The following is a 21,365-nucleotide window of genomic DNA, read 5'->3' as shown; positions in this document are numbered from 1 at the left end:
ATAAAAAAATGGTAAGAACTGTACAGTATGGAGCAGATTGCCTCACGAAGTGGTGGATTGTTTAAGCAGAGAAGGTGTTAAATAGAGGCTGGATTAGCAGCTGTAGGCAATGTTGTATTATTACTGTAGATTTGTGCATCACGAGGATGAATTGCCAAGTTAACTTCCAATGTAAGTTGACTTCCAACCCTTACATTATACAAGTAGCATTTCATAGAGAATACAAATTACAGGAAAAAAATACCCAACTACTGAAATCAAATGTTATAAGTGTGGCTGACAACACATGGGCCAAGAAACTGTCAAAGTATCAACAGCAATCATATATATATATAATATAATATAATATAATATAATATAATATAATATAATATAATATAATATAATATAATATAATATAATATATATATATATATATATATATATATATATATATATATATATATATATTATTTTGCAGAAATATTTTGCCATGGCATAAAACTCTATTAAGTAGATTCTAGATATTTATTACATTTATATCTGACTTTTCCTTCAGGTGTTCAATGTGCCATATATAACACTTTCTCTCTAATACTTCTCACATCATCATGGGGAGTTTAGGCAGAAAAGAGCCAGGCAGAAAGACACTCAATGAGCTTCCATGGCTGAGAATAATTTGAACCTAAGGTTCCCTAGACTTCATTCAACGTGTTCACTACTAACCCATACTGCTTTGCTAAAGTCTTCCTGGTTATTAATTATTAAAAAATTTACAGTTATTAATATATTCATAATTTTCTCCTATTCTTTTAAGAATTATAACTGTACAGAGCAAAATGTTCACGGGCACATCTTGATCTAGCTAGAGTACACTGATCCAAGATTACTGAATTAATCAAAATGCTTGGTTCACATAACACTTTAAACCATAAACTAAGCACAGTAATAAACACAATTTATTAAACCATGAAGTAGCCAATCATATTTTATCCTAGAATGTTGTGCAAAGTCACCCATATCTTTAATTACAAACTATGCTTCAGGAAATGTATGAGTTACAAAACTGGGAAACAGTATAAATTGACCCTATATGTTTATTTAAACCATGACTTTTAATATTTGAATCTGATATAGAATTCTTCAATTGTACTTGGTATAAGCAAGTTTAAAAAAGCATAGGATAAATACTACATTCTATTAGATTATATTGCTTTATCCCAATACCTTCTCTTTGGTAACTAGCAATGCTTCCCAAACATATGCAAGAAACTATGTAAAAGTGTCATCATTCAACATATTACTTATTGCTCTACTGGTGAGGCCTTCATGTATAATCAATTTTGTTTAACATAAATTGAATTCAGAGTGATTCTTAACTAATTACATGAGCAATACAGGGGATCAGTGCTGTATAACTGGTCAGTATAACTGACCATTTCAGTTATACTACATGAGGTTTTATTCCTTTAAGAAACTCTTTGCTTTTCAAAAAAAGCAATACACATCCTGAATCAGGACAATCTTCCTTGGTACCCATCATGAATCCAACAGCAATGATGAGAAATCGCTGTTGTATCGATTTCTGATGCAGGAAAAAGTCATGGAAATGTACCATATACATCAGAAACTCTAGAAAAGAAGTGCAACAAGGTATCATTGTTGCATTCCATTTTCTACATGGATGATGTAAGTATCAATAATCTATAAATCAGTGGATACTAAAAAAATAAGGAAGCATAACACTCATTGCTTCAAGAAGAGAACATTCTGGATAACTCACAAACCTTCTGTTCCCCCTCTAGATTTTGTTGTTCTGGGGATAGTCAGTAGTTTCCAGGAAAAAAATCCTTGAGACTGGATTTTGGAATACCATGCTCCAGATAACTTTCACTTCAGTGGATTTACATTTAGAAACTAGTAATTGCCTCTAGAATAGCATAGTCCAGAGGAGCTTCAGTACAGCCTAGATAGTAGAACAGAACACTCCTGAACTATTTGTATATCTTCCCATTCCAAAAACAAAGACTACATTGTCTAAATATGAAATGTTTAGGTAATTTTAAAAACTCTCTAGCGGATCTTCGGTCTCTATCATTTCCATACTTCTCTATTCTTATCACAATATTAAACTAGCACTACATAAATATTTCTGTTCTTCCAAGTACATATTATCCAGTACCAGTAACAAAGTTATAAGACTTTAATTTTATTGATAGGCTGATTAAATTGAGCTTTTTTTTGTGAAAAACTAATCAGAAACCGTGACCAATCAACTAATTCCTTGGGTAAATAAATTATAGAAAAGAAAATTCTATATTCCTTGAAATCATTTGTAATTACAGCTCTTTTTGAGACCTTAATTATGAAGTCTTATTCATACTGTGATATTCAATAAGCTCAATTCCCATTAGAATGAAAAAGATAGGTACAAGGTAGAATAGCTGTTTTAGTCTACTGCTGGGACTTTCTTTCCTCAATTCTTCAAGTTCTAATGCTCTCCAACTACCACTGCACAGAGTTGTTTTATCTCATAAACCCCAATATAATGCATGCTTTCTGTTTATAGCGGACAGTTTTATTGTATACGTTAAGCCATCTACAAAAACGACTATTTTAGATTTCTTAGCAGATAACCTGAATTTTGAATAACCCTTCCATTATCCTTCTGGATGGATATTCAGTTTCCCTCCCATGCCCATAAATTTACTCACTAGGGATCATTGGTAAATCGAGGAAGTCGTGGCTGAGGGAAACCATAAAGATGACAGTAGAGTACATCAAAGCAGTAGCAGCACATCTCCGCTGTCACGACTAGATTTTTGGTGCTGTTGGCAGTTCCATTAGGCCGGGCAAGTGGGCTCAATGCTCCTGAAGTGGGATTCATTCGAGTAATTGGAGAATTTCCAGGGCATAAAGTCAAATCTGATACATTCTCCCTTCCACTGCCCCCATCTGCATGCTGGTGGTTCTGAAGAGGACCTGAACTAGAGACTGGCACAGTTGTGGCTTGATTCCCGTGACTATGTGTTCCACTTCCAGACAATTTGGGTTTCTTTACCCCACAACAGCCTGCTGCCAACTTGGGCTCAAGTGGAGGAACACAGCGTCTTTTTCCCATCCTGATTCAGCACCTACTGTCTGAAGCACTGTAGAACCCTGATAAAACACACAATATGCAACATATGTCATTTCATTAATGAAAAAAATATGCAACAAAGTACTTTTCCCAGTAATAAAACAGCGTATTTCACATTATAATATATATATTATACAAGAAAACTGGCACATGACATAGCCAAAAATTAAACAGAAGCAAACTGAAATTACATGGCATCAAAAGTTAATTAATTTAAAAATGTATCAGCAATTCAAGACTAATCAGAAAACGCTGGACTACCATCTTATATAGTCCTCAAATTATGACAGCAATTGGAGCCAAGATTGTTGTCGCTAAGTAATGTGGTATTCATAAAGTGTGATGTCATTTGAATGATTACTTAGCAATGGCAATCCTAGTTACCACTGTAAACCCGAGATTCGCTGGTTGGTAAATGGAAAGTGGCAGGAGTTCTAGGGGAAGGTGTATGGGAATGACACAGGGGGGGAGTGTTACGGGGGTACAGCAAGCAAGGGAAGGTCTGGGAAGGCCAAAGCTGTCCAAGTTACGGAAGATAGGAGAGAAGCTTTCAAGTGTGAAGCTTCAACTATCTTGTCTGGAGTGCAGCTTGACTGCTTGAATGTTTTGCAAGTATTCCAAGCTGAAACCAGAATGAGTTCTAAAATGTTTGAAACTGCATGTTTCATACTTGAAATGGGACATATTGTGAAATTTGAACTTGAAAAATTTAAAAATTTAAAAACCCAAGATTGATATTTCTTCTTAGTTAGGCTTCTCCTCCTATTAAAAAAATATTCTGGATCAAGACAGATGATTATCCATACCTGCTATTTATTAGGAGAAAGACAATTTTTACTTCCTTGCAGCCACCCTGCATGGTCTTCTAGAAACAAAATGGCTATATCTTGTTATCTTTATATCTAGTGAATGCATCCATTCTTGGAAATGTTATTTCCTCAGTTATAATTGGGCAATTTGCGCAATGTGGTATAAGCGATCCCTAATGACTTTGATCAGGAAATCCCAAATGATAACATAGATACTTCAATCTCTGGCAGAACTCTTACTGCAGCATAACTAGCTATTTTTCAAATTATAAGGTGAGCAGAAAAACAGTCTTAGCTGTAGGCCTCTTATTTAACAAATCTGAAACAAATTGTTACCCAAAGTGAGATAAGAATATGCAAAATTTGTGAAAATATTAAAAAATGTTAAATTACATATTTTCCCACTGGCAAATAAATTAATATGCTGAGTAAAACTTCAGCATGCAATATATTTATAGATGTGTTTATGCTAAATTGATATTGTTTACAACTATGTGAAGGAACTGTATACTAATACTATGTGCAAAATCTCTAAAAATGTGTGCACAATACTTCATGTTAAATATTTGTAAACATCACCCTCCAAAAAATTAAGAATTAAGTACCTATTCAGTTCCTTTTGAGAGAGAAATAAAATAAGGGGAAAAAGTTATACAGCTAGAAGATGACCTTTCCATTTTGCTGGAGTGTGGAATAGCAACAGCTGTCACAACTGTTAGCATCACTATTTACAAGCTATTTGTTTTTTTATACTAACAAGCTTTTATATATTAGGCTTCAGATAAATGCTTACTGAAAGCAGAAACCTTGTACTGCCAAGGGGGAAGTGGACAGGTGGAAGGGGAAGCTATTTTATTTCTGGAATGAATTTCCTTTTCTCACGTCCCATTCCTGTTTCCAAATCTGAAAAGAAAGAAATAAAACCCATAAATTTTTAGATGTAGTTAAACAGCATTAGGCTGTTAGACTGTCAACAGACCTGCAAAAGTGACTATAATACATTGTAAAATATTTCCTATATGAGGGAAAAAACTTTTTTCCTTGTCTCCCCTGTCCCCATTCATCTTTCTTATATTTCACTCTTAAATCTTTATTTAAATACATTTTATGTTACAAATAAAATGTTCTCCCTCTCCCTCTCTCTCTGAAAGTAACTATATCAGTGTCTGGAACAAATTTTATTTAATATATAACATATATGGGGAGCATTGTAGAAAAAAGTGAGAAAAGTAAAGTAGAAGAATACAAATTATTAGAAATATCCAACAACAAGGAGGGACAAGGACATGAACTTATCACTGAAATATGTAACACTGGTGTGGAGTAAAAAGATTAGAAGAGAAAAAAATGTTTTCAGAAAATCCTCAGCCTATTTCTTGCTACATTCAAGTTGTGAATTTTACTTCTAATTAAGGCACAATTATATGCAGACTTTCTCTTGACTCCCACCCCAAGTAAAAAAAAAAGGTAGAATATTGTAAATGAATTTAGCTGACCACAGCTGCAATTCTAAGAACATATTAGGGACCAACTGTACTGACCTGGGGCATGTTCCTGTATGGAGGCATTACTGCACATACTGTACAGTACAGAGCAAGGAACAACCTGGATAATTTTAGCAAATGCAAAAAAATAATAACTTGGGATTCTCTTCATTCATACAATTCCCCAACACCAATCTATATTAACATGACAGGAAAACAGCAAGGAAAAGGGAAGCTTGCCAAAGTCACCCAGTGAGCTCGATCCGCGTTTTGATCGTTAATGGGGCTACCGCCTGCCTTTAGCCAAGAACCTGGCAATCAAATAGGCTCAAGACCCCCCCTCCCTCCCCCCGACTCTAAGGGAAGCAAGCAGCAGAGCGGAACAAACGGGAAGCGACCCGCTGGCCTGGCAGGAAAGGGAGGCAGAAAGGAAAAGCTTCCCAAGATCGCCGACAGGCAAGGAGACAGGAGGGCGAGCTTCACCTGAAGGTCTGCGGGATAAGAGGCGAGGCGAGGCAAGGGTCTGCGGTGAGATCTGAGGAGAGCCGAAAGGCTGCCTACACTCTGCCTGCCTGCCTGCCTCCTCCCCTCCCCTCCCCCAGGGACGGGGTTGCCCAAAAAAAGAGCCCGGCGCGGCGCACCTTTTCTTTCCTTGACGCGAAGACGGTTCCCTACTCCAGTTACTTTTCAACCTAACCACCGCCGTCGCCACCACCACCGCCGCCGCCACCGCCGCTCCTCCTGCTCTTGCCTCCCCGCCGCCGCCGCCGCCACCTCTACTACCCCGCGCTTCATGGAGCCATGGGCCAGGGCGGGCGAGAGCTGGAGAAGTGGACCCAGCGGGGCAGGGGGAAGGGAGGGCAAGACAGGCCGTGGGAAAGAACCGCACAGCGGAATCGGACGAAGAAGCGCGGAGCGGCCGCCGGCTAAACAGAGCTGAAGCAAGGCAGGAGAGCCCGGGTCCTCCACCTTCCCGGCGGCCCCTTCTTTGAGTGTGAGGTAATGGGAGAGGAATGTGCACACCGACCTCCCATCGGCCCCATGAAAACCATAGACAGCGAGGACAGTTTCTCCAAAAAGAACCATAGATTACAGGAACTTCCACCCGCCGCATAGTGAGCCGTTAAAAAGGTCACGTGAGAAGCCCCGGCGACTATAGAGAACGAAGGGAAATGGAGACGCTCCTCCTTTTAACGGATAACTGGAGTCGATATCGTATGTTAGATGTCCCTTTGGAATTTCCTCAAAAGGCTATTTTGTCGGTCCACCGGTAAGAACTGGCAGCCTCAGGAGGATCAGGACAAGTTTGCTACGTCTTTTAACAGCATGTAGGCGAAGAAAACAGGTCGTGAAAACTACTTCGGGACAACCGTTCAATGTTTAGAAACCCAGGCCTCCTTTGCACTAGTCTAGCTAGTTAACGATGGGATATTTTTTTATAATTCTAGGGTTTGCAATTAAAAACCTCTCTGTTCTATCGATCAGGTTTTTTTTTCCTTTTTAAAATTCTATCACATAAACTAGAAATGCATTACTTTTCAGCCAAAAGTCTCACCACTTCAAGTGCACGCTTAAAAAAAGGGAAACCAAACTACCGGATTAGAAGCTATGGCGAGGCTATGTGTCTTTCCTTGCACATGGCCTATTTCTCATGGGACGAAGATTGACTGTGGTCAATAGCATTATGTACACCTCAAAGTGGGGTTTTCCCCCCAATCATGCAACAATATGCCTTTTAGACTTCTTCAGAAATTGTACAGATTGCAGGTAATGTATAGCTACAGTTTACCTGATTGTAGAAATTAAGGTGAACCAAATGAAAGAGAACTTTCTTGTAGCTTTGAAATAACTCGCTTTCCATAAAGCTGTTACTAGCTACTAATCTCAGCTTCTTATTGGCAATATTTCAAACAGAGGTCAGCCAATAAACTCTATAAGATTTATATAATGCTGCATTTAAGTACATAGATTATTATTAATGTCATACATCTGTGTACATGATACTCTTCTATTTAAGACCTGTTATCCAGATACTTCTGAATTTTTGTGATCTAATGAATATTGTTTTGCATGGACTGTTGGTACTTATAAAAAAAAGTGGTTAAATAATGTCATCAATCACCCAAGCATGAGCTGTGGTTGGGTGATTGGTGACATTATTTAACCACTTTTTCTTCCTGTCAGCTGCTTTTTCAATTGTCTTCAATTTTTCTGAAATAAACATTGCATTTGTTAACCAGCACAAGCGAACAAATACACACATATACATTTCAATTTTTCTGAAAACCAGGTTCTTTTCCAATAATGTTTGTTTCTGTATCATTGCTGCAGAATAATTATGTTATAGCTTAATTATTCCTTTAGTGAGCAGTCCGATTTTATTTCAGTATTATTTGTTCTTTCTGTGATCTCATTAATTTTCTCTAGTGTTACAGTTGAAAGATCAATTTTTCTTGATTCAGATTTTCAAATAGTCCAACTTTCACAGACATATACAATTGGAAAAACTTTCTATGACAGAGCACATCTTTGTTAGCATGTCTGCGCTTTAAATTTTAAAATCATTATTTAAAGATTCAAGATAAATTTGATTACATAAGGATTAAGTAAGTGTATTTTTTCAGATAATTAAATCATCTATTTTCATGAAGGGGCTGACAATACTGCACATTTTTACTGAGATGCACATTCAGCTGAACTCATAGAAACTTCCTTTAGTAAGTATGCTTAAGGCTGCAGATTTAAATGACAAATATAATTGTATTGGCAGATTGAATTGTAGAGCAGACAAAATCTATTGCAGATGTTTGTGGCACAGCATTTTAAGGGGTTTTCATAGTTTGCATTGCTAAGACCACCTAAAATGATAAATAGTAAAGCTTGATTGCTGTAGGTAAGGGTAGCAATTCCCATAACCAGTTCTCCTATTTGACAAAATGACGTAAAGCTGGCGGTTTTGAGTGAAACCACAACATACTAGAACACAAGATAAAATTAGGCATCCTGATTCAAGAGGCAATTTTGGAAAATAGAGTAAAACATTCATAGGCTGCAAAAAGCCATCATATATTGTTTTTCATGCATTTTATATCTCCTATGTATTTCTGTAGAAGACATCTTGCTATTCTTGCAACTCTGCTCCTGGGAGTACGGATTTTGGGACAAACTGAGGTTTCTGGGGACAATCCACAGGTCAGTCAGTCATCTTCCCCGTTCCCCCTCCATGTAAATTTTTCCTTCTTTAGTAACTGCTTTCTGTCTCAGAAGCATTTCATCCTCCTTTGAAGCCTGTCTACCTGACTAAACATATGACAATGGGAAGGAAATAAATTCACTTCCTTTCAATATGTGCAGAGTCTAGTAGGCTTCTCTCCAAATAATTTGCTGTATCCTTAATCTTGGCCCTAAAGTTCAAGGCTGGACTGTGGCTAAGGCTGCAAGTTGACCTGCAGGATTAAAGCTTAACCTGACAAAAAAAATAGGGAATACTGGCCAGGAGAGGGAGAGCTGGGCACCTAGTTTAATTTAAATTGGGAAATGATCCAGCAGGGTCATCTACAGGCCCGACTAGTGGGCAGAATCTATTGTCTCACTGGAGTTCTTGTACTTTGAAAGCGCCCCTTCCACTTTTGAAATGGGCATATATTATCTACCACCTAGAAGGTTGGGACAGCATGGCTAAAAGTTGTTTTTTTCATGAATGGCATAGAAATCCTTCCTTTCCCCCCAGCAGAATTGAATCTATCTGCAACTGGCTTGCCCTTGTCTGGCAAGATTAGTGCAGTTTTGCAAGAAAGGGGTATGGCTGTGCATTAGGCTTTTGCCCAGACCCAAAATTCAACAAAAAGTTGGTCTTACTCTAGGATAAAATTCTCATAGATGCTTCTGTTAGCAAGTCCTTCCAAATTGTGACTTCACTTCAGATTTGCTAATGGTACCTGTGGGGATGATGAAAAATCATTATTGTGTTAGAAAAATAGAGCAAAGATTTCCCAGGTTGACTGCTAGTGAATATATGGCTATGTCTTTTCTTTTTTTCTTGACATCAGTATGGGTGTGATTTGTGATTAATCATCTCAGTACTTATTAGATCTGATCCTCTTTAATAATATAATTATTACTCTATTAGATTTATAAGGCTCTCAAAATATGAAGGACTGTAAGTTACTAACAACACAGTCCTTTATATATTTTTAAATCAGATGAATTCATTGAGTCACTTGTGAGCAAGCAAATATAGATCAAGCCTTAAAAAGTCTGATTTTATGTATAAAATTCTACTGAATCATATAGAATATTGTTTCTAAGTGCATAGAATTGCACTGTCACATAGAAAAAAAATATTTTGAACCTAGTGACGTTTGCAGACCAGACTCTTAGTACCTTTGCAGAATTACTTGAATTTAAGACATTTTTGATAAATTTAGTTGTTTATTAGAATTAGGAAGATATGGGAATGCAAAATTATTAGTTTTAATTTTCTTTTACATAAAAATTGTGAAATCAAATTAGTTTTTGATTTCACATAAAAAAGATATCAAGGAACCCTTGATGCTGCCCTAGAATATAAGTATTCTTAAGCTGTAGAGATGGGTAGCATGCTATAGAATTCATCAGATTTATTGTATGTTGACTCGAGCTGAAAGCATATAAAAAGGGTATTCATGTGCTGTTCATTGTTAATTGAGAAAGCTTGTACATAGAGGAAATCCTCAGTTTAAAGTTCTTGTTTTATAATTGTCCTTGTAGCTTCTGGATTTTATTATATGTTTGTATGGTATTTTCTACACTAATTCATATAGCCTGTGTTTTAAAATAGCTCTGTAAATATTTGCACAGAAATAAATACATACATAAGCTGTACCTCAACTTTTAACTGTCACCATACCCATCTTGTGCAAGAGTGGTACTTAAACTTTACATCATGCAGGCAGGACATAAGAGGCGCAAGAATTTGAACTTTTATTCTATTAGAGTTTGCATTTATTATAGAGCAGTCATTGGAATTTTTGTGGAATGGCATCTTTGTTAATTTTGCTACAATAAATCTACCACATACTTGGGGTCCTTGAAAATCTATTCTTTAAGTTGCTTTCCTAACTCAGCTGGCAAAAGTGCAATTGTTTTATAAGTAGAACACTAGAATTGTGTAAGAGAATAATGTAGTACTTAAATTGTTCCATTTTCAAAAGTCTTCGTTAGCTTTATAGTTTTGAATCTGCAACAATGAGGGCAGGCATATTATTGGTAATAGGGAGTCATATTTAACATTAACATTTAACATATTGAACAACAGCATGTTCCATAGCAGGTAGGGTTGTCTTAGAGAATTTTTCTGTTTTATGAGCTTAAGTGGGGGAAGGTTTTAAATGATGTCAAAGTGCCACAAAAATTTTATGTTATGAATCTACACAGTGCTCTCAATGTTTGGATTTGAAATTGTAGAAGTTTCCAGGGCCATAAAGATATTGCGGCCTCACTGATTTGTGGGGCTTGCTAATCTTTTCAGTAGAATTTGACATTTTATTATCCAAATAAACATTTTTCATGTCCATTTTGATGTTACTTTTCTTGTCTGATATTCAATGTTATTGGTAAATAAATTAGAAATAGTAAGAATTGTGTTTGCTTGGGTTGGTCTCTCTTTCCGACTGCTAAAAATTGGAGCAACCTGAAGTTTAAGAAGAATTAAAAGTGAAATACAGATGTAGAGAACGATAATCTTGGATTACCTTGATGAGACTGGATCATGAGCATAATGGGAAACTCTGATAAAACCACACATACATATTAAACTGAACTCTGTTTAGTGCATAATTTTCTTATTCTGTGAAATCCTAATTGAAATAAATAAGAGCAGAATTTCTGTAAAGTTTGGATTCTTATTGTTTCTGTCAAAATGACAAATTTATACAATCTGGATATTTTTGTTTATTTTATCTTATTTTAGCATAATAATTATAAGATTGGATTAAAAGAACCATTGGCTTCTAAAAATCAAATTACCTGTAATCTTGATGGATTATCACTGTCCTTAACAGCTTGGAAGGGAAATATATGTTTTAATACAGGCTCTTCTCTTTGCCATTTTCATTTTCCCACACAATTATAACCATTATTCTTATACAAAATCTTCCAAATCCTTTATTTACGTTTTCAGATGTTATATAGCACAATTTTATGCAATATAATGAACAGCATCACACCAGCTACAGAAAGAACTGTGCTGTAGTTGAAAACAATATCCTGGAGCACCAACATGGGCACAGCACAAAATTCACAACACTACAAATAACTTTGAAATGTATTTTAAAAATAGACAGCTAGAGACTGCAGAACCACTTATGATTCTAAACATAGCAGAATTGCCAGTGCAAGGACACTGGTTTATGAAGGCTGCTTCAGCCACTGCAAGGAGCTTGAATGGGCAGGGCTTAGTGGAAGTAGTGTCATCTCCCCCAATTTTTCCAATTTATGACAGTTTGCTTCAAGACAGGTGGCTCTTGAGGTCTGTTGCAGGAATCCATTGTACAAATCAGTGAAGTAATGTCTAAAACTGTAAGATGAAAGGAAGGGGACTATCACACCTGCGTCAATGGTTCCAATTAGTAGGCACTGGGACATATCAAGAAAGCTAAACAAAATGAGACTAAAGAGTTTAAACAGGGACGAGCCTGAGAAAAATCTTTGTTCCATTGACAGATTATTAATAGTCTCTTAAGGTCACTGGGTTCCGTGTTTCTCGTCTTTTTTTACGTAAATGTTGCTTCTTACAAGAAACCTCCAACAAAAGAACCTTAACACTGTTCTGTACATGTTTCGTTTTCAGTCCTTTTAGTTTTGTTTCTAAACCTTTTCTTTTCTCTTCAATTTGGATACCTTCTTGACAGTTCCATTTTTGTTAAGGAGCTTCAGAACGCGCTCTTTGTGGTCCAAGACCTTTAGCATGGATTCTCGAGCCTCATTTATTTGATCCATTACAAGTTTACATCTCTGCATATTTCCCTGAAATATAACAAATATAACCCATTGAATTTTAAAAATATTAATACTTCTAAGTACTGCATTTTATCTTCAATCATCTTGAAACACCAAAAAGTAACTGAAGAACTCGGAAGTATTATTATAGCATATTAGAAGGGACCATTCAGAACAATGTTTTAATGTACATGCCTCCCCAGTTCTTTTTTAATACAACTGGTCCCTATAGAAAATGTGAAATTATTGCACACAACAAAAGTGAGATAAATGATAACAAGGTAAATAATGACAGGTATTGTATAGGGAGCCACATGCCAACACCTGTTCCCCAACTCCACATCCCCTTTCCCACTCTGCTTTTCACTAAAATGAAGTTTCAGATGTATTTATGCAGAGCCTAGGGAACTTCAGTTGAAAAAGATTCCCTTTCTTATTTTAAAGATTCAACTGTGTTTAACAATAAATGGACACCAGAAAGGGGAAAGGGTGGCCTTCAGAATGTAAATGTATAGCACAAAAACTATGTAATAGTTTAGCATACACAAATTTATGGACTGTATTATGTAATGCCATGCTTTGAATGCAATATTGTTTGATAAAAGAAATAATTTTAAATGGGTTGATAACAGGTTCTAATATCAGGGCCTAAAAAAACAAACTTGATAATATCAAATTATTTTTTATGATTTTTCGGTTGAGTACATGCAGCTTTGTTTTTCAGATATTAAACATTTATTTATCCAAAAGATGTTCAGTTTTGATTTACAGTTCAGGAAATATGAATTAAATCAGTTTGCTAAGAAAAAAAGGAACCAAATGAAAATCTTCAATTCACATATTGTATTGATTACCTTTCTTTTACACAGTTGTTTCCTCTAAAAAATGAAGGCTTTATTCTGCAGCTACAGCAGAGGCCAAAGAAATTAGCAAAATAAATACAACTCACCTGTATCAATTCATTTATTTGATGCAAATCATCATCAGTTGCTGCCTTTTTCTTAGGGATAATGCCTTCCTGTAAGGAGGTGAGTCGTTCATACACATCATGTTCCAGATTAGTCTATAAAATATTAAATTTGACAATATCTAAGCTTCACACTTTTTCATAACAGTACAAAATTACAAATTCCAATTCAGTGTTTGTCTGATTTCAACACATTCCGTATAATTTCATTGCTTGCAGAACAGCAGCAAAAGTCTAGATATTGATAATGACATCAATATGTTTCAAAAAGAAGGAACACCCTCATTCACTGAATGGAAAAACATGAATTCTAACTGCTTACAGTGTAGAAACACTATACCACTCTTTCATATAAATCCAAGCATTCTCCAATGCTTTTAGTTCTTAATTCTCATATAACTACCACTTAGTGTGCAGATTAAAATCTTGATTTGGTCAAAAGCTTCATATACTTTTTAAAAACCAACAGATTTCTATGTATAACATCCTTATCTTGGTTTTCCTTTCTACACTTCTGGAATATAAAAATATGGCACTAAGCCTAAGCGCTTACCTCTCTTTCAATAGGACAACCAGGAATACACAATAGTATTGCCTCAGATAAATGGCTACATACCACTTCCTTAAACCAGTGCACTAGAGGTACGTTTTGAGCATTTGAACAAAATGTATCAGTAATTATGCCTGACTCAAAACCTCCTCCCTTAACTAAAGTTTTAGGTTTATTTGATACAAATTTACTTGCATCATTTTTGAAGAGATAGTTGTGGCAATTAATGATAATTTCTATATGTAACTTTTTTAAAATATTTTTTTTTATTTTCAAACAAACACGCAAAACATATAACATAAAAAACCTCTTCAACTACATACAGTGTGTCGATTGGTTATAAAAATTTTCTCCGTCCTTTCCATAGTCATTGCTTGAGCTTTTTCAAAAATCACTTATTGTCAATCAAATATTTTTGTATACATTATTGTACTTCATTTGTTTAATTATCACTATTGTTTCACCATTTTAAACAAGGTATTCTAAATATGTATCCATTTATATTATAATGATTCATTATATCATCTTCAATATATCCAATAAGAATGTTTTGTATCCTATTCTAACTCATTCTATTATTTTAGCAATTAATAACATTCTCTAATAATTTTCAATTCCATGTTTTTTCTATTATTAGTATCATCAATCTAATATACATTTATACAAATTATTATAATTGTTAAAATTGCATTAAGCATAGCTATAATTACATCCTTTTTATATGAGGCATATTAAATTTGAAGTAAATTTATATTATGGCATTTCATTACATCATCCTGAAATCATCCAATGATATTACATCTTTATATTCTATTCTATATAGAATTATTTATCTTTTATAAAAAGGCTTTTCAACATCATCTCTATCATCCTCACGTACAGTTTATATAAAATTTCATATCAATCTAGTATATATAAATGCTTTATTATCATTATTGATCATTTATTTGACTATAGCTATTATTACTTTATCTTATACATAATACTCAAAGTTTAACTACATTTAACTAAATTTTATTGTGACATTTCATTTCATCATCCTGTATCCTTCCAGAAATAGTGCAGTCCAATATCTCTTGCCCTTTGTAGAATCTGTATTCTAAGTATTTTCTTGATAAGTCTTATGTGGCCTTCTCTTGACAACTTGTTGTTTATTGCATATCTTAAAAGTATTCGAAAACCTCCATCTGTTCCTTTCATCTGCTCGACTTTTGTTATCACTGGTGCTTCTACCCAAATTACTCTTATTGTTTCTGCCAAATTTTCTCCCCTTTCTTCATCTGTGTTTTGACATCTGAGATAGAGTTCTGGTTCATCGATCTCTCCTTTCCATATTCCGCACTTATCATTTCTCTCCACACTTGATTTGCTGTCAATGTCAACAATTTTCTTATCACTTTCATATGTCTCTGTAATTTTTTGAACTCTGTCCTCAAATTTCATAGTTGTTTTATAAATATTGTCAACTCTTCCCTCTGTACTTTCTGTATTTTGATATTTTGTATTTTGATCTATACATTCAAGACTCTTTTCAATTCTCTCTGTAGTTATTAAGAGTTTTTAAATTTCTAACATAATTTTTTGCAATGTTAGTTCCTTTTCTTCTTCATATAGTGCCATTTTTCCAAGTTATAAACACTGCCAAAACATCCAAGGCTTTTGCTAGGTTTCAAACAAATTCAGTGAAGTTTTTTCCACTGACCATTTTAGTAAATCAAACTGATAGCTTTGTAATATCAGATGGTCCAAGCCTCTAGCCACTAGATGACAGTGTTATTTTTTTCCCTCTGTTTTTGGCTCTCTTTTCTAAACTCCGAACTCCGGAAAGGGTTTTTCTCCGGATATATGTAATTTTTCAAATGACTTCCTAAACAGTTCTGGAATTGTTTTATACAGAATCAACATGATTTTTCCACTTACCAGCTGTAATAATTGTGCTGCGCAGAGATGGACTTTCCATCCCTGTGCACGACAAGATACCCCTTTCTGATTAGCTATCTCTTGTAGCATAGCTTTCTTCTCTTCTAGAAGGAATGAGACGAGACGGAAGCAAATAACCATGCAAAAAAGAAAGTAGATTATTTTATTTTTACAGAGTAAAGAGACACGGATTGTTTAGTAAAAGTATGTATAATTTATATGTTGATTATATAATGATCAACTTCAGTTATTGGAATGGAACAGCCTTAAAAATCAAATTCTGATTTCAATATGTGAAGATGTTTTTTTAAAAAAGCTAAACCTCTATTCAGATGAAATGAGTGGGAAAGTTATTTCAATCTAGGTAAGAATTTTAAAGTTTGTAAATAGGAATTTTAGCTAGGGAATGTTGATTTCTGAGGATAAAGAATGATAACAAAGGTAGTGATCTGGAGCTGAAATATGAATAAAAAAGAACAAAAAAAAAGCAAGATGGTCGTTGGACAGAACAACATTGGCAGTGGAAGGGTTGGCAGAATCATGTGACACTTAAAATAACGTTATTGTCTCTTTAAATGTACACTAATTGGCATACATTAAAATGAAATTTTGTTGCATACAGCTCTCAAAGGGTCATCACCTCCAATATACACTGGGAGAGCATGTATCATGGGAGAAGCATCTGGAGATCTGAAATGTGGGTTTCTTCATTCAGAGCTGTTGTGGCTGGAGCTGCTGTAATATGCTGCTGTTTGGTAATCAATAAATAACTGGAAGCCTACTTAGACTGCAGTTAAAATTCTGCTATTCAGAGTATTAACTAAGACCCAAAAAAGAGTGGAAATAATTTGGTTACAACAAATTAGGAGAGAACACTACCACAGCTAAAGAAAGGAAGACATGTAGCAATTGACAGAGATAGTGAACTGAATTAGATGAAAGACAGAAAATAACTAAGATGATTAGGTTGGAGGAGTGAGTTATACTGTAAATGAAGCACAAGATAAATTCTCTCACTTCCCCCAAGAAAAAAGGACAGAACTCTGAAACACTTTGCCTGGGTGGGAGCAAGAGAAATGGGAGATGAGACAAGGAGAAGACTAGTATAAAGCAAGTTGTAGATCTATGAGTAGGTAAATTGGAGGTAGAAGATTTGGTGTGGGTGGTTGGTTGTGTATCCATCCTTGTTTTATTTGGCCACTTGGGCAGATGCCATCAACTCAGAGGATTTGGGGTTAGGCAACACCGTTTTGTGCTGATTCTCTTTCTCCAGAGTTGATTCTAGTTAGTGGTGATTGGGGAGGGAAGGTCTCTCCTTCGGCCCCTACCATGTAGGGCACTATAGGGATTGGTGCTGTCTTATTCAACAGCAGACTGCTGGATGAGCTTATCTGTCACAAAGGGGTGAAATATCAGAATGCTGAAAACACCCAATTGTATATCTCTGCCCCTGGTAAATTAAGCAATGCTATGGGTGTCATCCTGGTGCCTGGAGATTGTAAGGATATGGATAGGATCAGCAGGCTTCAATTGAAACTTTGCAAGAATGAGTGGCTTTGAGTTGTAGGGCCTTCTACTTACAGGACTATGCCATCTTTGGTTCTGGGTTGGGTTATGCTGCCCCAAACAGACTATGTGCACAATTTAGGGATCTTCCTAGACTCACTACTCCTACTCGATCGGTAGATGGAAATCATGATTAGGAAGTTCTTTGCACAACCTGTCTTCTATACCAATTAATGCCAGCCCTAGATTGTGAGGCCCCACTCATGCCCTGCTTTCATCCTAGTATAATGGGCTCCAATTGTGGCTACCCTTGAAGAGTATCTGGAAAATTCAGCTGTGGAAAATGCAATGGCGTGAGCAGTTATATGTGTTTCTGGCAGAACACATGTTCCACTCCTGCTTTGCAAGCTGCATTGATTACCAGTTTGCTTCCAGGATCAATGCAAATGCTGGTATTGACTCTTAAAGCCATACATTGCATCCACATCTCCCCATTTTCATCTGCCCATCCCACTAGCTCAATCAAAGAGAATGTTATGGGCTCCATCACTTCTGAAGATCCCTTAGGACTTCATGATGCTGGTAGGCCTGGGATTGGTGAAGTAGAGTGGTGGCTCTGTTATTATTAGCAGGCTCTGTTACTTCTTATTTTTAGCTTTGTTTTTATAGTTAATGCTTTTTAATAATACTAATTGTTTAAAATATTGTTTTATCTTTGTTGTATGCCATCCAGAGTCATATATTTTCTGAGATGGATGCCTATATAAATTGGACAAATAAAAGTTTTACTGAAGGTACTGAGTGATGTTGATGCCAAAATATGCCTACTGGGATCTCTGGTATCATATCAGCCTCAGGGCAGAGTGCACTTTTTCATTTGGAGCTGTGACAGTTACCAGAAATTCTGTTTTACAGATGGCTGTAAGATTGAGCCAGTGAGACCAGGTAGAAATGTTGGCGGTAACTCAATATTACTACAGGCCTTACCAATATTGTGCTGCATGAAGCCTGCTAAACACCCTTTGACCCACTGGCATTTTTTTTTAAAAAAAAGGTCAAAAAATTCACATTGCCACTGCTCTTAAAGGCACCTGCTAAACACTTCCAATGCCTCCAGCTCCAGTGCTGCCACCTCTCTATTAGTTGGGAAACATCTGATCAGTGCACTGGGTATTTTTAATGTATCAGTGTGATCCTTCCCCTTCTACAAATTGTGCAAGCCTGCACAAGAAGGTGGATATCACTTGTTATATCTACTTAATAATTTACAGTAGAGGTACAGGATCTGTTCATATGGCCTGATCAAATTGAAAACATGGGAAATTCCCAACAACCGGGATAACAACTCTGTTGGGAGACTTATCAGTCTCTGGAATATAGAGATGATTAGAGCTTTTGATAGGCACTTGTGCCCTCATTATTTCCAGATGGAATTTCTCTAATTTTTATTATACATTGGCTTGCTAGAAACTTTGGCTGGTACAAATTCAAGCTTGTAATAACCTATAAAATGCCATGGTTTGGCAGCTGGGAATTGTGAGGCTACTGGTTCCATGTAGAATTTGGTGGCAAAGAACACATACTGAGGGTCTCTACTTCCTATGTGGTGCAGGAGGAGTAGATTAGAAGATGAGTGTTCTGTACCAGAATTCTCTTAACGTGGATATCTCCACTAATAACACTACTATTAACTAACATAATACTTGCTAAGATCTGGTTATTAGACAGGCATTTAAGAAATGAAGAATTAATGAAAAATATATTTGGAATATGTATCGGCACTGGTTATTGTTAATAGTGGGTTCTATTTTATGTGGATATTTATTAGAGTAATATAATTGCTTTAGGTCAATAGGCACACTACACATGTAAAGGTCATACCTTGTGGTCCAAATATGTACTGCAGTATAAACAAGTCTGTGTTTTTTCCCCATACAATTTATTCATGTTAGCCATCAAGAAAAACCATGTAACTGTTGGAAAGCTCTAAAGATACTTTCAGCTCAGATATATTCCAATAATTGTTAGATTAAAAAATATATAATAAAAGACTGCGCTTTCTTAAAATGGGGGAGGGGAGAGATGGGTTGCGTTGGCCAACGACCATCAGGTTTATGGTTTAGGGTAGCTGTGGATTTTAGTGAACTAAACGTATTAAGCTTATTGTGGATCTGACACATCATATTATTTTAATGCTACTATGAATTTCAGAACAATAATGTCAGGAGTTGCTGGGGCACAAAAAAAGAGCAAGATTATTGGAAATTATTGTACCTAATAGGTACTGGAAAAATGATATAGATTATCTTATATATACAGTTGAAATGTTATATGTTTTTAAATATACTTTTGCATGCATTGTTGATGGCTAATATGTCATTTCAATACACCTATACAAATTGTGTAGTGGAAGACATACCTTTTACTCTGACATCGCTGTATCGCTGGAAATGATGATAGGCGGCTTTCCATGGATTGCGATAGTGACGGAGCAGAGTTATGGGTGGTCTTGGACGTACAGGCACATACCTCACTCCTTCTTCATCTAGGAAAAAATTAAGAATAACTATTTAGGCTTCACTGAGAAGTTTGTATTATGAACTACAAAAAATTAATGTAATCCTAATGACTGACTCTTAAAGCAGAGGTCAGTTCCGCTTTGTTTAATGCTAGTTCCAGCATTAATCTGTGAAAAATATTCAATTTGTAATGGTTTTTGGAAATAAAGAAGTTCTTCCTTTTCCCCTTTTCCTGAAATTTGGTATTTGGGTGGCTGAATAGATACAGTTTTGAAAGATGACTAACTAGGAAATAAAAATTTTGTTTCTGAATTCAAATAATCACCTATATATTCTTTTGGAGGTGATTTGCGCTTTTCTGCCTTTATCAGCAAGCTTTTGGTAGTGGATTTCTCATCATCCGTGCTATTGGTCTCCATCATATCCCCTTCCTCTGTAGAGATGATGTGTTGCTGCTTACGTGGTTTTTTCCTTGGGGAAGCACCTGGCAGTAAGTCACTTTGGGGCACTGTAAGATTGTTGGCTAGCAATGTAACAGATGACGATACACTATTTGTGCTTAGTGGAGGGACTGCTGGAAAGGAAAAAGAGAACCATGCTTAAGACATTTCACAGTTAGGGTTTAGGAAATAGTCCAGATTTTCTGGCTTTTTCTTCCAGAAAATGCAGTGTGCTGCATCACTTGCTCTATTTGTGACATGCATTTATATGACAGTCATTTTAGAATATTTTGCAAGATTATTCACCCAGATGTTTTAAAAGCATTGCAATAGTCTGTCTCCCTATTGGGGGTTCTTTTCAACAGTTTGGTATTGTACTAAGAAACCAAACAATTAGCCTTTTTGATTACATTTGAGAACCATACAGTAACTATGAAAATTTCAAGCCTCATAAATACAATTAAAAAATGATAATGTTTAACATTTAAAGTTGGGGTAACTTAAGGCAAAATTCAAAAAACAAGCAAAGAGCCTCAGGGGCTCTACAAACTCATAATGACTCAGTTTCCCTTTTACCTTGAACACAAAACAATGATTTGCTTATTTAATCAAATTTATATAGCCATCCATCTTCCTCCAAAAGGGAAACAGGGTTTAATTGAAGCCTGTTGCTCCCCATCTATTTCTGACAATTGAAGAAGCTCCTTGGATGAGAAGTAAAATGTTTTCAAAGAAAAAACCAAGAAATTCCAGTTGCCTTTTGGAAAAAGCAGCTTTGGTACAAGCTAGATCAGGGGTGTCAAACTTGTGTCATATGTCATATGTCATGATATGTCATATGGCGTCATATGACATATCATGACTTTTCTCTTCGCTAAATCGGGCGTGGGCGTGACCAGCGCATGACGCATCCGGCCTGCGTGCTGTGAGTTTGAAAGCCCTGATCTAGATAAACCACTTCCTCCAAAGTTCTCTGGAATTGTTGCTCAACAACCACCTCTATCACCAACTTCACAATGTTAATGCCAGGTCCACTTTTGGGAGCCAAATAGGTTCAAATGGATTCCAGATAAC

General features: G+C 35.9%; 2 protein-coding genes and 1 long non-coding RNA gene across 9 annotated transcripts in view; 1 reads left to right on the top strand and 2 right to left on the bottom strand.

Moving 5' to 3' along the window:
- The window catches only part of AMMECR1L (AMMECR1 like), a 31,729-nt gene extending 25,332 nt beyond the window's left edge, over positions 1-6,397 (bottom strand). The window contains exons 1-4 of one of the 3 annotated variants that reach the window (XM_032225215.1): positions 6,053-6,108; positions 5,469-5,532; positions 4,721-4,830; positions 2,694-3,138 (exon numbers count right to left, since the gene is read on the bottom strand). In XM_032225215.1, the coding sequence (XP_032081106.1) occupies positions 2,694-3,100 (407 nt within the window). In that variant the 5' untranslated portion in view covers positions 3,101-3,138; positions 4,721-4,830; positions 5,469-5,532; positions 6,053-6,108. Of the gene's footprint in view, positions 1-2,693; positions 3,139-4,720; positions 4,831-5,468; positions 5,533-6,052 lie in introns of all 3 variants that reach the window. The other 2 variants (XM_032225216.1, XM_032225214.1) reach the window with 2 other exon arrangements.
- Positions 6,398-6,573: 176 nt separating this feature from the next.
- LOC116513904 overlaps positions 6,574-21,365 on the top strand; it is a 23,410-nt gene continuing 8,618 nt past the window's right edge. Inside the window, exons 1-2 of one of the 3 annotated variants that reach the window (XR_004256054.1) lie at positions 6,574-6,681; positions 6,954-8,603. This is a non-coding gene — a long non-coding RNA (uncharacterized LOC116513904). Of the gene's footprint in view, positions 8,604-21,365 lie in introns of all 3 variants that reach the window. The other 2 variants (XR_004256053.1, XR_004256052.1) reach the window with 2 other exon arrangements.
- The window catches only part of SAP130 (Sin3A associated protein 130), a 27,083-nt gene continuing 17,257 nt past the window's right edge, over positions 11,540-21,365 (bottom strand). Inside the window, exons 17-21 of one of the 3 annotated variants that reach the window (XM_032225213.1) lie at positions 20,177-20,425; positions 19,752-19,877; positions 15,827-15,927; positions 13,339-13,452; positions 11,540-12,416 (exon numbers count right to left, since the gene is read on the bottom strand). In XM_032225213.1, coding sequence (XP_032081104.1) covers positions 12,258-12,416; positions 13,339-13,452; positions 15,827-15,927; positions 19,752-19,877; positions 20,177-20,425 — 749 coding nt within the window. In that variant the 3' untranslated portion in view covers positions 11,540-12,257. Of the gene's footprint in view, positions 12,417-13,338; positions 13,453-15,826; positions 15,931-19,751; positions 19,878-20,176; positions 20,426-21,365 lie in introns of all 3 variants that reach the window. The other 2 variants (XM_032225212.1, XM_032225211.1) reach the window with 2 other exon arrangements.

The sequence above is a fragment of the Thamnophis elegans genome, chromosome 10 (genome assembly GCF_009769535.1).
Source record: "Thamnophis elegans isolate rThaEle1 chromosome 10, rThaEle1.pri, whole genome shotgun sequence".
Classification (NCBI taxonomy): Eukaryota; Metazoa; Chordata; class Lepidosauria; order Squamata; family Colubridae; genus Thamnophis; species Thamnophis elegans.
The sequence above is the reverse complement of the archived record's forward strand: the minus strand, read 5'-3'. Positions and strand labels throughout refer to the sequence as shown.